This window comes from Mycena indigotica (genome assembly GCF_014461135.1).
Source record: "Mycena indigotica strain 171206Taipei chromosome Unknown Mind.scaff0001, whole genome shotgun sequence".
Classification (NCBI taxonomy): Eukaryota; Fungi; Basidiomycota; class Agaricomycetes; order Agaricales; family Mycenaceae; genus Mycena; species Mycena indigotica.
Genome location: NW_023503000.1, coordinates 3777701 through 3792913, shown reverse-complemented (window position 1 = coordinate 3792913; position 15213 = coordinate 3777701). Strand labels below are relative to the sequence as shown.

Below are 15213 nucleotides of genomic sequence, written 5' to 3'. Positions count from 1 at the left end.
CTCCGGAACTCTCTCCTTGTATTCCTGCTTCGCTTCCACGATATTGACTCCATTTGCAGGTTGTTGATCCAGACAATGTGCCAAAACAAGTCGCGAAGGAACGCCCCAGCAGTCGCAAGACTGTCGCATACGCTGTGCGGTTCTTTCCTACAGGCGACTAGTAAGTCATGCTATAGCGCATATGTTTCTACTCATTGACTCGCGCTCTACTTTAGCGCCTGGCTCTCTGCTCCTGATCTCAAAAGATTGACGGTCGACGAGTGCGAGAAGTACATCGCGGCAAACGAGACTTCCAACGAAGGGACCAAGGGTAAAAAGGAGCTGCTGGACGGATACAAAGCCGTATATGCCTATTGGCCATTCTGATCACCGCTGATGGCTCCGTAGTGCCTCGACCCCGATGGATGGCAGAAGGAACACGACTCAGCGCCGCCCCCAAAAAAGGGCGGTAAGAAAAAGAAGGGCAGAGTCAGAGGAAGAGGAGGGAAGAGGCCATCGCAGAAGACGATGGTAAGTCAAATTTATTTTGTGTGTTGGATGGTGATTTACTGGCACAGATGATGATGATGATGATGCTTCTGCGGGAAAGAAACGCAAACGCACGCCGAAGAAATCAATTTCCAAAAAGAAAGGCGGTCGGACCAAGAAAAGCAAGGAGACAGTTGAGAGCGAGGATGACGCTGCAGACGAGGACGCGGAGCCCAAGGAACGGCCTATCAAGAAAACAAAGTCCGAGAAGGCCGAGGTAGTCAACCGTGAGTGATCTTGGTCCCATTCCAGCTGTAATTGACCGCAAGTAGCGAAATTGGAGAGCGATCCTGAAGCCCTCAAAGTGCGGGAGTGGCGCCATAGGCTCCAGAAAATGTTCTTGAGCAACAAAGCCATGCCCAAAGAAGAGGTGGGTCTATAATGTGTCGTTGGACCCGCTCGTAATATGTCGCAGGAAATGCCAGCCATCGACGAACTTTTCACCGCGGTTGAGCAGTATGATGGCATGAACATCGACTATCTGACTGTCCGTCTGCTTTGCTTCCCCTCCATTCGTTTTTTCCTTACGCTTTATATATATCTGTAGTTCTCCAAGATCGGCAAGGTCATGCGCCATATCAATCTCCTTGATGACGAGAAGGTCCCGCGCAACGCGGAATTCCGTTTCCGCGAACGCGCCAACGCTCTTGTCGAGCGTTGGCACCAGATTCTCAATGCAAACAAGGGCGCCGCGCCAGACAGCGCTGACGCCAAGGCCGAGCTGAACGGGAATGCCGATGGTGATGCCGAGGGCGACTTGACCATGCTCGACGAATCCCAAGTATGACCACGGAGTAGAAGTCTCGCTATTTCTATTGATTTTTTTTTGTCTGTCCGGTCGCGCTACCTACCCACCTCCATATCACCCTGTTCGATGCTACGTTACTCTGCAAGTACTAGTGTGTAGTTGTGCTTGTAGTAGTGGTCTATGTAAATAATCGTGTTGGAGCCGTCTCAGCCGGCCAGGCGCTACGTTAAGCATCAGTCGTCTTTGAACTAGAATTTGCTGAGCTATGGTATGATTAACGTTATTAAATAACCTCTCCACAGGGATCGGCTTCATAAAAAAGTGGTTCAGATTTGCTTTACTATAATAATCATAATACGAATTATACTACTTCATGTCAGTGGAGAGCAACGGAAACACCCCTCTCAGAAAACATAGCTTGAGCGCGATCCAGAAATACCCCTTCATCCGTAGGCTGGATGGGGCTCTCTCTGTCGACAAGCAACACCTTCAGGGCGGGAAGGTACGATAGCCAGCCTAGCACCCCCACGTTCATGCAGCTCAAGTGGACGGTGGATACGCAGCGGAGCGATCTGGCAAGTGCGATGTCGATTTCGTCCAGCGTCGGTTTGTCGGCGAGTTCGACCGAAATTTTGAGCGTGGTGACGCCGGTGCGCGTGGCGATTCGATGGAGAAGGGCCCGTTCGGCAGCCAGCAGTATGGGGAGGCGGGCTTGCTTGAGTAGCGGATTCCAGCGTTCGAAGGTGACTTCTAATGTGCATGGCTCCGTGGATGAGATTGACTTCAGGAGCGGAAGCAGACCAGCACATGACCGCGCTCTGAGATACGACACGTTGGGGAGAGGTTTTACAGAAAAAATCGCCGTGTCAAGATTGAGATGCGGATAATGAGGCTCGACCCCGATTGCCTCTGAAGAGAGCTGCTCTAGGGTCTCGGCATGGCGCGTCAAAAATCTCGTGAACACAGTGGAGTCGAGGTTCATAGCGTCAATGCTGACGGATTTGAGATGAGGCAGGTGAAGATACGGGAGAGCCTCGTTGATCAGTCGCTGGTGTTGATATTTAGCATATCGACCACACCACCGGGTCCGTCGAATGCGGAGCGATAGAGTGCGATGTGGATTCACCGCAGCTACCGCCAGCCTCTCTGTTTGGTTTTTTGTTCCGATGTCGATAATGCCGACGATCACGTGCTCGAATTCGGCGATATCGCACCACGACTTTCGCTCGATCTGGAGGAGCCATTCTCGGGCTTGTTTCTCGTTTGCCTTGTTGGAAAGTTCTACGGTTGGAACGGCGATACGTGTGCGGTTTCGGGTCAATTTTCTGAGGCCAAGAAAAGCACCCAGTCGTGCAAGGGGATTTGGCCGAGGCAGCGGCCGATATATTGGAGTCATCTGTTCGTGGCAGAGATTTCTGGTCGACGAAACGGATATACGCCCCCGAGGAACGCCATTCGGGTCGTGGCGCGTCCCAGGGTCGATATGAACGACATGACCATCGCCTTTCGAAGTCATCGCAAACATGAGGTCGTGGAAGAGATTGGCGTATTGGTCCAAGTGACATTTTTGCAGCCAACCGGTCTGTTTGACACCGAAATGAACCGCCTCCAGCTTTGGTAGTCTTTCTACGGTACGGCACAGGCTTCCCAGAGTGGCAAAGAAAGTCTCGTCGACTACCAATCGGCAGGAAAGAAGTTTCAGGTTCGGCTGGAGGTGGAGGGAGGTCCGAAGTGAAGTGAGAGCTTGAGGAGTAGGATAACGAATTACAGCGGTGCCTGCTTCAAGCTGGCATAACGAGGCTCCATATCGCAACATATGAAGCTCGCTGCAAGTCCGGTTGAAGGTGCGGCAAACGTGAGCGGCAGAGAGTAAGGTCGCATCGTCGAGATAACCGAGTATTTCGGGCCATATTTCGGAGGGAAGCACGGAGATACCGTCTACCAATTTGTCTTGGACAGTATTGCGTCTGCGGGGTCGTAGGAAGAGGTTCATTGAACTGTGGGGAACCTAAAGCTGTTTGGGAGGCATTTAAAGCAACCACGGTGTAACATGAGGTTACAGGCAAGAGGGTTTGCGGTTCCCTTGCGCTGAGGCGAGTGTAACCGGCTCGATGATAACATGAATTCGCCTCGTTGAATGAGTGGTTGTTCAACGTTCAACGCCTGCAGTCACATGTTGTGATGCATCTCATCCTCTTTCTCAGTTTTTTTGTGAACAGCCTGGACACTTCGTAATCGTAAAGCGCCAACGGCTTCCAGTAAGGCGGGAGCTTTAGCCTACATTTCTCAGCGTCGCCGCAGTAGCCCTGGTCCCGTGCTTCGGAGGTGCGATCTTGCTCATCGCTCAGTCAGCCGACCGACCCCTTTTCCCAGCATATAACATGTTCAGCCTTCATCCGCTACTCTGACTGCACAGAATGTCGCTGAACGGCTGGCATAGAGGCGAACACGCGATTCACCGTAAACTCGGGACAGACAACGATTATTCCGTTGCAAACTTATACCGCAACATCGATGGCGATTTACCAGATGATCACGCTCAGTTTCACTCAACAAGACTCTCTTTTCTTCCTGTTGCAACACTGGATATTGAGGGTCGTCCATGGGGAAGTATTTTAAGCGGCCCGGAGGGTTTTGTCCAAACACCCAAGTATTCCGTGTTGCGGGTTGCGGCAAAACTGTGGAAGGGAGACCCGTTACTAGAGAATGCGGAAATTTTTGCGAAGAGTGGAGAAATGCTAGTGGCTGGGATCGGGATTGAGCTGACAACGAGGAGGAGGAACAAGTTCGCTGGGAGAGTCACGAGATCGGAGAAGAAAGACGACGAACTATTACTCGATTTTACTGTCAACCAAGCCATTGGGTGAGTCTGCCCTACGTTTTTTTTGGTAATTTCCACTGATCTTGGAATGCAGAAATTGTCCGAAATACATAGTCGTCCGTGATCTAATCCCTCATGCAACTTCGCCCTTTGTCGCACATCAAGACTTGAATCTTGGGGTCAATGCTCGTCTTTCCGACGACGCCATACGGATAATCACCGCCGCCGACACAGTTTTTCTTGGCACTTATTACCACGCAACTGCGGAAGACGCACTCCATTTTCCCTCCCATATGGGCATGAATCATCGAGGGGGGCGACCTGGCTTCATCCGAGTATCACCAGAAGATAGTCGAACTGTGGTTCTACCAGATTATTCCGGTTAGTACTCATCGTTGTTTTTTACTAGAGCTTACCTTATCCAGGCAATCGCCTCATGACTTCCCTCGGTAATATCGAAGCAACACCCTTAGCCTCTTTGACTTTTATCGATTTCGTTACTGGCGACATCCTGTATCTAACTGGAGATGCGGAGAATCTCGTTGGCGAAAGAGCTCTCCAACTGATGCCTTTCCAAAAGTCGTTGACGACCGTATACGTCACCGGGTACACGATTGTTCGAAATGCACTGCCATTTAGACAGCGTCAAGGCATAGAAATGAGGTGTTTCCTTTCTTTCTTTTTATGTTTGTACAGTAATGCTCACTACCAGCCCTGTTTCAGCCCTTATAGTCCACCAATCCGACTCCTCGCCACAGAATCTAGACAGCATCTCTTTTCCACCCAAACATCGTCCCCGACAGCTCTCTTGTCTCGCATCGAACTGCACTCGCCCACAATCGCTACGTTTACATGGCAATCTTCTACCGCGCTCCACATCCTTCCTGGGCAGGCAGTAATCATGAACATGGCCCCTCTCGTGGGCATTCCCGCATACAGGCATATGGCGCCAAGCAAGCCGACAATTGTCAATGACGATAGTGTGAGGACGTGGACAGTCTCGGCTGCCGGCAGGTATCGAGCCCCCACGAATGAGTTGAGCTTGACGTTACGGGAAAAGCGGGGTGGAGCGGTAACGGGCCCATTGTTTACGATTGCTCGCAAGCTGAAGGAAGTGCGACCTGAGGTTCTACAAGATGCCACCGGACTCGAACTGCGTGTCGCAATTGTTGGTATTGCGGGAGATTTTGTCCTCCCAAGCAACGTGGAGGACCATAACGGCGACCTTTCAAAACCAGAACCCGTACCGCACAAGAAGCTACTTTGGATGGCTGGTGGGATCGGGCTGACACCCTTTCTGAGTATGCTACGCTCCCTCGTTGAGCAAAGCAGCAGCTATCAGTGGGACATCAACTTCATATTGGCTTCGGCCGAACCACACGTCCTCGTCCCCCTCGTTATGGACGCCTTCAGTCCCCAACCCAACATCCATCTCTCACTCGACATATTCACTCGGATGTCCGACTATGTCTTTGCTTCCTCAGAGCACGACAATGTTGTGGTCCGAGTTCATCATCGTCGAGTGCCAAGAGATTGGTTCACCCGTTCAGACATGGTGGATTTGGAAGAGCGGGAGGTCTATTTGTGTGGCTCTCCCGAGTTCGAGACAGCTGCGATGGATGCGTTGATCGCTGGTGGTGTCTCGGAAGAGACGGTGAAGAGAGAGGGCTTCGAGTATTAACTGAATTTGTTGAGGTGACAACTTTACTTCCACTGTCTGTTAATGAGGTCCTCGAATCTCGAATCTATATGCGCCTGGGTATTGGAACCCTCCGGAGCCTTGGTTCGCCTCGCTGTGTGCCTGATGACCTTGGACTACCTCGACCACGATGGAGAAGACCAATGTTGTCAACCGGCGACGTCAAGTGCTGCACACGATGGGATCGAAGACAAGACACCTTCTGAGTTGACTGTTATCCGGATCTTACTCTAGCTCCGCTGCTATTGCTACACCTCTCAGCGCCAAACATGCGACGAAAAAATTATTTATATCATCGTGGTCAGCCATGGGCGACTTACGCTGCAACTCATTTGATAGGCTGTCTCCTCTACATCACTACATTGAGCAGCGTCGAACGTTCGAAGCATCTACTTACTTTCAGCATGCGGCGACTTTGAAGCTAATTGTATTCTGTTGGCAACTCGCTGCACGAGACATGCCACAAGCGCGACAGATGCGACGATTGGTATGGTTGGGGCGGTGCATAGTACTTATGGCCAGACCCGACTTTCCGCAGCGACGAGCACTCCACTTCGGCAACGTGAATGCGGGTTTCTCGTCTCTCGCGTGCGTCGTCTCGTAAGCTTCTTACAACTGCCTAAAACTTACTAGGCTAAAGTGCTCCGGATCCGGGAGTTGTCTGTGGGCGTTGGTAACAGGCCAAGTGCAAGTTGTCGGTGATTCTTTCAGGAGCTTGGATATGTGTGTGTGAGCTGAGCGGTTTCAAAGATCCAAGGCGGTTTAAGCCGCAGTGGAGTGGATGCATCCAACTTCCAATGAAATTGGTAAGTTCACCTCCTCAAAAATCAGAGCGGAGCAAGATTCTATCCAGTTTGAGCATTCCTGAGGATACTTGCCTAATGGTATTCGACCCTATAGAATCTGTGCGCGTCGACAACCAACAATTATTTGGCAGCCGATTGGTCCAAGTTGATGCCGTGAGCTCACATGTACGTATCTTCGCGGAGTCAAATTCTCGGAGGTCTAGACCACCGCTCTTGATTGCTTGGCGCATTAGTTATTAATATACACACTCAGTGGTGGTCAGGAACCTGCGATTTCGCCGCGAGCATCACTCGTCTGCGGGTGGTAGTGGCAAACTCTGGGGCACAAGCATAATATATGCATCAGCTGAACCGATGCCGATTGTAAGGATCAAGAATGTCTTATCGGATCGTTACAGCTCATCGATTTCAAGTTCCTTACTGTAGGTGACATGGATATGTCAGGCGAATTCTCAATCGCCGATTGGCGATGCCCGGGCCCCGCAGATATACCCAAGACCAACTCAGGACAAAGCAGCGAATAGAGTAAATCGCAAGCAAAAAAGGCAAGGTTTCGAATCATTAGCCAATTGTTTTATTAGAAAGCGCCCACAGATATATACCAGGCTATCGTTATAAGAGTTCAGAGTCACCAAGAGTCACCTAGGTGTCCGCTACGGGATCTTCGATGCCCGGTGTCAGCCTGTGGCAGCTCAGGGAATTTGCGAATTTGCTTCCGCGACGCTTGCGATTGTGATTCTCTGCGACTTGAATCTAGGATCTGCTTGCACAATCAATCTTGTCAATGATCATCAATCACAGGCACGTGCTGATGACATTTGTCCCAGTCCTCGAGTTGAATCAGCTGGAAACTGACCTGACGCCACAGGGCTTACGCTTGGCCATGGTCAAGGGCCACGATATTACCGGTTGTAAGAGGACTCATACTACGTACGCTAGGTTTAGACCTATGTTTAGAGTCTGGCCATGACATGAAATATCTAGCTACTAGTAGCTTCGATTGAATAGATGCAGATGCACTTGTACATATGACGAGTGATAATGCGACTGGTCAGCTGCCCCACAATAGCTTGAAGTACCAAGTTCGAGCAAATCAACTCGGTTGTCCGCCTCGACAAGTTGACACGTTTCCCGAAATTAAAGCACGAAAATCGTCCCGCGAGTGGGCTTCCTCGCATCCGGAGGGTCGGGTCCATCTCAAACCAAATGATTGGCTGCATCTCACAAGCTTCGAGGCTCTCTGGTTCGCGGAGTGCGAAAACAACGAAAACGAAAACGGCGCGGACTTTTAAATTTCTTCCAAAAGCAGATGATTCGGGATTCGGCACCGAGCCAAACAGAATGATGCATCCACAGCGGTGGCGAGCTTGAGGGTTCAGTGAGTCCACTATACATGCTCACCCATTAAGCCCTGGCCAAGCGCCGCGGGTCACTTGCATGGCGTTACACTAACTCGTTGGGGACAGACAGTCTTTCCAGTTTCTCCTTTTGCAGTATGTCGAACATCTTTAATCTCTTCTTTGTAGGGGGGAGGCTCAACAGCATCGCCTCGAGGCATCTCGGCGTAGTTCCGGAATTCAAACGACCCTGACTCGAGGTCAGCCTGAGGCGCGTGAGAGCGAACGCAAAGGCTATTCGACGATCATGGCCCTCCCGCGAGCCCTCGAGTACAGAGCAGGACATGGCGTGTTGACTACGCAAGACAACCAGTGCTGTCGATCTCAGCGTCATTTGTGTGTCGGATGGTGATAGCCTGAGATGAGCTCAGCCTTCCATGTGGACACCCTGTCCCTGTTACATCTGTCATTCCCACAACTTACTTCCTGAAAACCTTCTGAGCGAAAACCCACCACCAGGGTTCAAGTTGCTTGTCGCGTGGTCGATCAACAGCAGATTTACTGCCGCGGAGTCAAAAGTTACAGATTGGATTCGCGATTCTCGGAGGAAACATAGCCCATTTAGGAACAAGTAAAAGCTGTCGAGAGGAAAAACCTGGAAAACGCGCCAGCCTTGAACGTTGCCGACGGTGAAGAGTGAGAATCGCACTGTAGATCGATGAGAGAGCAGTTGCTGCACGGAGAATCAACAGACAGACATCCAATTCCTACAGCCAGTTTTGCCATCGCGAGACGCCGGTCCGGATGAACCTATCGATGGCGCGTCCTGATCAATCAAATCGAGAAATGCTCGTACTAAAACTTCCATTCTTTGCCCACGTTCATCTCGCATTCTCCCGAAACTGGAAATGAAAGTCTCCCTGGCGCTCGAGAACAAGCAGTAAGCCTCCTTCACGTCCCCTTCGTGTTCGCAGCATGATTCAGATGTGATTTAGAGTCGGACTGGCGAATAGTCTATGAGCCGAATGATCAAGAAGCACACATCCACCAGAGAAAACTGACTGCGTCGGGTTCGGTCGGCCAATGCTACGAATATTAACATCGGAAATGGGCGGTGCCCGCGAGCGCCTTTGTTGTTTAGACTCGAAAGTCTGGTTGGCCTGCGCTAGAGCATGACCGCTGACCATCGACAAGCCTACTAGGACTTGAAATTAATGCCAATCAAGACAAAGGATGTGAAGGTTCCGACCTCGTTAGTCGAAGCGCTAGCGCAAAGATCGTCAGGTGCTGGTTACACCTAGGCGGCTGCCGCGGCCAATGGATAACGAGCATCTATTTGCCTTTGCGCGCGATAAAAGTGGAGTCGTTGAGAAAATCGGTAATCCTTGCTGCAATATGAATAGAATTACCACAGGCGACTATCTATCCGAAGTCGTGCGTCGAAAGCGCTATTCAGTAGTGGTGACCGTCAATGATAGTGTGGTCTACAGACACAAGCACAACGTACATGCATGGAAAGTTGTGCGCAAAATAATTGGCTGGGGTCGGCATGATACGACGGTTGGGGAGGTAGGATTCAATTGCGGACTGCTCAGCCTGACAGTCGCCGGCAAAATCTCGAGTATGCAGCGTCAAGCGACCATGAATTGGTCCCAGAGAAATTATTGCGACCGCAACGGGAATTCAGTTCGATTCCGCCAAGTAGCCGTAGCGCAACGAAGAATCTGCCGCGGCGAGCGTTTCTGGGTAATGTTTTTGCGCCCTCTGGCCACGGAGGGCCCAGGCGCTCAGCTGTATAGTGTTGACTCTTGGGAAGAAGTAAAGAGATTTACCGGGAGCAGTTGACACAGTGATGGATATACTTACCGGACATTGAAATTTCGTCCAGCGATGAGCATTGAGCGGAGTCCGAATTCGCAGGTCAGCATGGCATTGAAACGCGAAGACTGATTGCTACTGGGCTGGATTGATTGCAATAACGCGGCTCGGGCTCGGTGCAGGCTCGGTGCATCGCGACGTCGGTTGGAGGTTTGAATGGTCACAGGTGGCGATACAGGCGCCATAAGTTCAAACAGACGTAAACAGGAACAATCGGGCAGACCCGAGAACCGATAACCTCAGCGTGGGCGTGAGAGCCCTGCACATTCTTGGCTCGTTGTCGGTCGTGGCGCCGGCACCAGCGTCGAGGGCGATTCGCGCCACTGCCAGTAACACGTCCATGTCTCTTCGCTATCAGTAGGTCTTGGGTGTGAAATTGCGTAGAAGTCAGGTACCGGCGTTCGGCGTCATGGCTAGTCTGTCGCACGCGTTGCCGGGTGGTGCTAAAAACTGGGGGAGGCTTAACGACAGCCTGAGATGACCAAGAATGCAGCAGACGGTACACAGGAGAAGAAACAGTCACGTCGATCCTTGTCTTTCTTCGATATGGATGTGCATATGGCGCCTGTTACCAGTTGCAGTCTCGAGGGATCGCCAACGTGCGCAAGTCTCTTGTTGCATTACTACCGTCTGTTTAGAGCGGGGCGTTGACAGCCAGTTACTAGTACATCTAGCAGACAGAATCAGTGGAGATTTCATACTTGAATTATACGAGCAGCGAGGCACTTTACAATTGTATTCCGAGTGGTTATGGACGCTTCGCAGTAGACCATCATCAGATTTATTCTTCAATGCGCCAACGCGGAATGCTAGCATTACCGCATGCCGAGCCCAAATAACACGATTGAATGGGCTTGTAACACACTCGCAGCGCCAGTGGTAAGGCCCGCGCGGCGTTGCAACGACAGCAATGGTCATTCAACTTGGAGCCCAGAAAGCACTGATAAATGCGGGCGGCTGCAATTCTGGTGAAGAACTTACGGGAGAACGTGCGGCCAGTCGGACCCCTCGAGGCTCGCTCTCGGGTTCAAAGTCCAGACACTCTTTTCGGATTCTACCGGAATGCTTGGAATCGAACCTCATGATGGGCGAATAGGCGGGTCTCGAGATTACGACGTGCATCTCATGTTATCATGTAGAAAGATAGCTTGCTCCCGAACGTTGGATCTTGAAAGCTGTTGCTGGTGTGTAGGAGATTTGCTTATGAGTATATGAGTATTAGATGAAACCGTTAGTTATAAAGCCGCAACGCACCCGAGCACCTAATCCAAGCAAAGCGGCGCTGGAATCTCACTACGCCCGAGCGTGAGCTCTCCGGTGGCGCGAGCGATACCGCCGGGTAGCAAGCCAAGACATTGAACCTCGTTGTTTGGGTTCTATTTCTGGGATCTTTCGAGATCTCCAAAGGCGCTGCTGTAACTAATAGTACGGGCATTTGCGGTTTCACCCCACAGAGGATTTGAGAGGACTTGAGAGGACTTGAGAGGATCAAGGGGAGGGTGTTTGTACAGCGTTTATTATTGTGGAGGCTGCCATAAGGATATGCGTCATGAGTTACTTGGCTGGTGTGCATTCAATACGGCTCCTCCGAACAGCCGTCGACGGTCTTCTTGGATTAACTGAGTGCCAGTGCTCGATGGTTGACGAAAGGAATGAACCGTGACTGATTTAGTCAGCGGCATCACATCACTGCTGCGTGACACGGATCATCGGGCCGTAGCATAAATATATATTTGTCATCTACTTTCTGCTGCACAAAAAGTTCAACACGGTTCAGTGTATGTGCCTTGAGCTAATAGGGCTCTCCTCTACCTGTATAATCCACATGCATATGCGACATATTCATTCAATTGCTCCCTCATGCCAATCAATAAAACCGTCATTCTTTCGTCGGCAGCGTCAGGTCGATCCTTCAGCTCCCGACTACACGCAGAATCAGCACAAGCATGATAATATACGCTGGCGCTGGGATTGTGTGCTCTCTCCGGAGCCCGGCTCGGTTCAGAGCGACTTCCGGGCTTCGCCGACGCTTTTTCTGGATGTGAATCGTGGCTGCCTCATACTTATGTGTGCAGATTTCTCTCTCTACTTGGAAGAAAGTTGGGAATTTGGATATTTGACCCCGATTTGTAAGGAATCACTCCAGCCTTGCTGCCAGCCTAGCGAGCCGCGAATGCGTCAAGCAAGATATTGGATGACGGAAGCTGTTGGAGTTTTTTAGGTGAGCGTGGATGACTTGTGGAGTGGGAGCCCGAAATCGGAGAGAAGTCTTTATTCTGCTGACAGGCGCTTTACAGCAAAATACATACATAAGTACATACCAGTTGCAGCAACTTTTCATAGCGCCGATTTTACCTTCATAACACGACTGAACCATGAATCGGCCGACTGCAGCAGCCAGTCCCACGTGATGGGGAATTCTAATCGTTCCTCCGGAATCAAGATCTGGGCCAGTGGGTGGGCCTGTCCAAATCAGGTGAAGACATCTGCGATCTGAGATTGCACATTACGGATATGGGGATGTCACGCGTCACCGTGACGCTCATCACGCGCCTCTTTTTTTATTTATTACTTGAGCAGGCGAAGCACACCTCTTCCCAGCCCACACCATCTTTCCAAGCTACACGCCCGCTACCGCGCCCTGCTCCCTCGTTCGGCTGGCGAACTTCGCGATGGACCTGAATTCTCATTTCGACCAACTCTTCTACAAGGCTTTCCCCGACGCTGTACCCAAGAGTAGCGACGAGCGTATACTGCAAGACCATATCCGGGCGTATGCCCCGCCTGAAGCGGCGCAACCACTCTTGGCTTTCAGCCGGGGAGAGTTTGCTTACCCCGATCCGAGTAGCAGTTGGTATCTCCCACCCGTAGGACCGTCATCCTCATCTGAGCCACCCCCGACACAACAACAACCACGGCAGCAACAGCCTCCACTGAGCCTTGATCTGCCTCTACGATACACTCACCGACCTGACCTCGAGTTTTCGCCAATCTCGGCAACTAATACGCCCGTAACACCATATTGGAACGACTTGCCCAGTACCCCACCAAGCAGTGCAAACTCGACAGTTTCCCCCGCGTCTGCATTTCCCGAATCGCCTCCCGCGCACGGCACCGTGTTCGGGGTCGAGGGTGAGGAGGGCCCTGCCATATCCAAATCACTTCCTGCGGCTTCAACCTCAAGGAGAGACGAGGGTTCGTCAAAACGCGGCACAGCGAAACGACGCAACACGGACCCATACGATCGCCGAAAACGCGAAAGGAGCAAAGACAAGGACAAGGACAAAAAACCGACGGTAGCGTGCTACTTCTGTCGGCAGCGCAAAATTGCCTGTGGGCCACCAATAACGGGGTTGGGGATGAGCATGGATGCATGCAAGTGAGTTTACCTCCTTCTTTTTCGAGGGTGCCTTCCCAGCCTCTCTTTTTCATTATCCTGCTTCGCGCTGCTTTAACGGATTCGCTGTCGCTTGCTTCGGCTCGGTTGCCTTCCGTATCTTTCTACCCTCGTTACGTCCACTGCTAAAAAATCTCACGCTTGCGTTTGTGCTTTTCATTCCTTCTTCATCTTACTGCTTAATTCTATTGGCCGTACTAATGCCAAATTGTCAGCCAATGCCAACGCCGATCGCTCAAGTGTGCATACCCTTCAGAGAGTCGACGCGGGAAAAGGCCCCAAACGGAGGCTGTTACTGAGGCAACGACCAGTGCAAGTCCTGAGGCAGCAGAGAAGGACAAGGGAGAGCTGTCGGCCAAAGATGAAGAAGACCTTGTGCTTCGGATGGACGATGATATGGAGAAGGAGGACTCGCTTGACTTCGAAATCGACTCTCATCCACATTTGCTGTCCATCATGGACCCGCTCTCCCCCCTCCTCATCTATTCCATTCTCTCCCCATTCTCCTTCTGCCCTGGATAACGCTCTTGGCCCAACAGCTCCTGGCCCGGGTGAACTATTCGTGGAGCCGACCCCACCACCACCACCAATTCCTGTTGCTACCTCACGCACACGAGATCCGAGGCTAGCAAGGAAGGCGTGATCATGGTCGCTTCCTGCCGCTTTCGTGTTTTCCCTTTGTTTTGAGCTTGCTTTGCATTTCTCCTCCTCCTCCTCATTACCACGCATCCATGGCCATGGCCAACCCGCGACACTTGATGCCTGGTCACGTCGTCTCCCATATCGTCGGCTGCCAACGTGGTGTTTACACCTTATCGCACTGCGCTAATGTTCATCTGCCAGCCCGACGCGGACACCGAGGTCGACCAGCAGCTTGCAGGCGCACTAATCCCACCCTGGCTTGGCCAATCGGATCGCCTCGTGGACTTGACTCAACTCACATTTGCATTCACCACTCTGACGTTGCTATAAAACCCACCCACTTTGTTTTGTATGTCGCTCTCATGTTGCTATCTCGCTTTCCAGTAAGGGGTCTTATTCTTCGCTGTATCTTCATATCTTCGGACTCGGGCTGAACCACACATTATATCAGACGTTATTTAGACGTTTTTAAAAAGCACGGCCTGCGGGCCGGTCGAGAGGTTAAAGAGTTACAGTAGGGTATACTAGTAGTAGAAGATTATATCCTGTACATATGATACCTTGTTTCTAAACAATATTGGCAGATGCGTGACGTATGCGATCACGTGCGCGTGACGACCAGTGATGGATGCAATCGTGATGCTGCATTCTATGGTGCGGGTTAATAAGCCGCAATATATACTCTGCGCTGGCACGTTGCAAGGTTGTTTTCGAGTTGTTGGGGATGGTGAGTCATAAGTATCTGTACATCGCGCAGATCGCACAGCAGCTCGATGCAGGACCAAATGTGCTGCGGAAATGCACTGCATCAAGTATCACAACAAGACCGCCGACTTGACGCGTATTCCAAGTGCAGATTGACCGTTTAGCCGGCCACTGCCAGCACCCACCATTCTGCAATGTGGGCAGCGAAATTTTGAAATTCCGCCGTGGGGCTTTCGAGGTTATTCATTCCAGCCGCCCGCTGCCGACGCCGGTGAGAGAGACGCGGGGGGAGTGCAGGGGGTCGGTCGGCTTCTGCGAGTAACACACGGCATTATGCCTCGCATCATGGGTGGGTCGTGACAATTTGAACTCGGCGGCTTTCCTGATTATCTCTGAAGCGCGAGCGCCCGCGATGTGACTTGTAAGTTTATGCCGGCCGGACGATTGACGTCCCACACGGCGCACAGCGCACGCTGCCACTGCCAAGCCCCAGCGCGCCGCGGCTCGGGCTGTACGTCATGTCATGCGCGTTTGATAATCCCGTCCGCCCGTTTTCGTTTGTTTCGCCCAGCGCGGGAAACGCGACACCCATTGGGCAGCAACTGGATGATTATAATGGCTACATCAAGCCGCGACATGATAGAGCCTGGGG

The 15213-nt window shown here is 51.6% G+C and overlaps 3 protein-coding genes across 3 annotated transcripts; 2 read left to right on the top strand and 1 right to left on the bottom strand.

Annotated features, from left to right (window-relative positions):
* Nucleotides 1-1652: 1652 nt before the first annotated feature.
* MIND_00110000 (F-box domain-containing protein) lies at nucleotides 1653-3269 on the bottom strand (the record flags this gene model as incomplete). Its single annotated transcript, XM_037358045.1, has 1 exon — nucleotides 1653-3269. One exon carries the CDS (start codon nucleotides 3267-3269, stop codon nucleotides 1653-1655), a length of 1617 nt encoding a protein of 538 aa, XP_037225955.1.
* Nucleotides 3270-3693: 424 nt separating this feature from the next.
* On the top strand, nucleotides 3694-5778 carry MIND_00109900 (putative PNPOx domain-containing protein; the record flags this gene model as incomplete). The annotated part of the gene is made up of 4 exons (XM_037358044.1): nucleotides 3694-4139; nucleotides 4192-4478; nucleotides 4523-4760; nucleotides 4821-5778. 4 exons carry the CDS (start codon nucleotides 3694-3696, stop codon nucleotides 5776-5778), a joined length of 1929 nt encoding a protein of 642 aa, XP_037225954.1.
* A 6618-nt stretch (nucleotides 5779-12396) lies between these two features.
* On the top strand, nucleotides 12397-13736 carry MIND_00109800 (uncharacterized protein; the record flags this gene model as incomplete). Its single annotated transcript, XM_037358043.1, has 2 exons — nucleotides 12397-13196; nucleotides 13430-13736. The coding sequence occupies exons 1-2, from the start codon at nucleotides 12490-12492 to the stop codon at nucleotides 13734-13736; spliced, it is 1014 nt and encodes a 337-aa protein (XP_037225953.1). The 5' UTR covers nucleotides 12397-12489.
* Between the last annotated feature and the right edge of the window lie 1477 nt (nucleotides 13737-15213).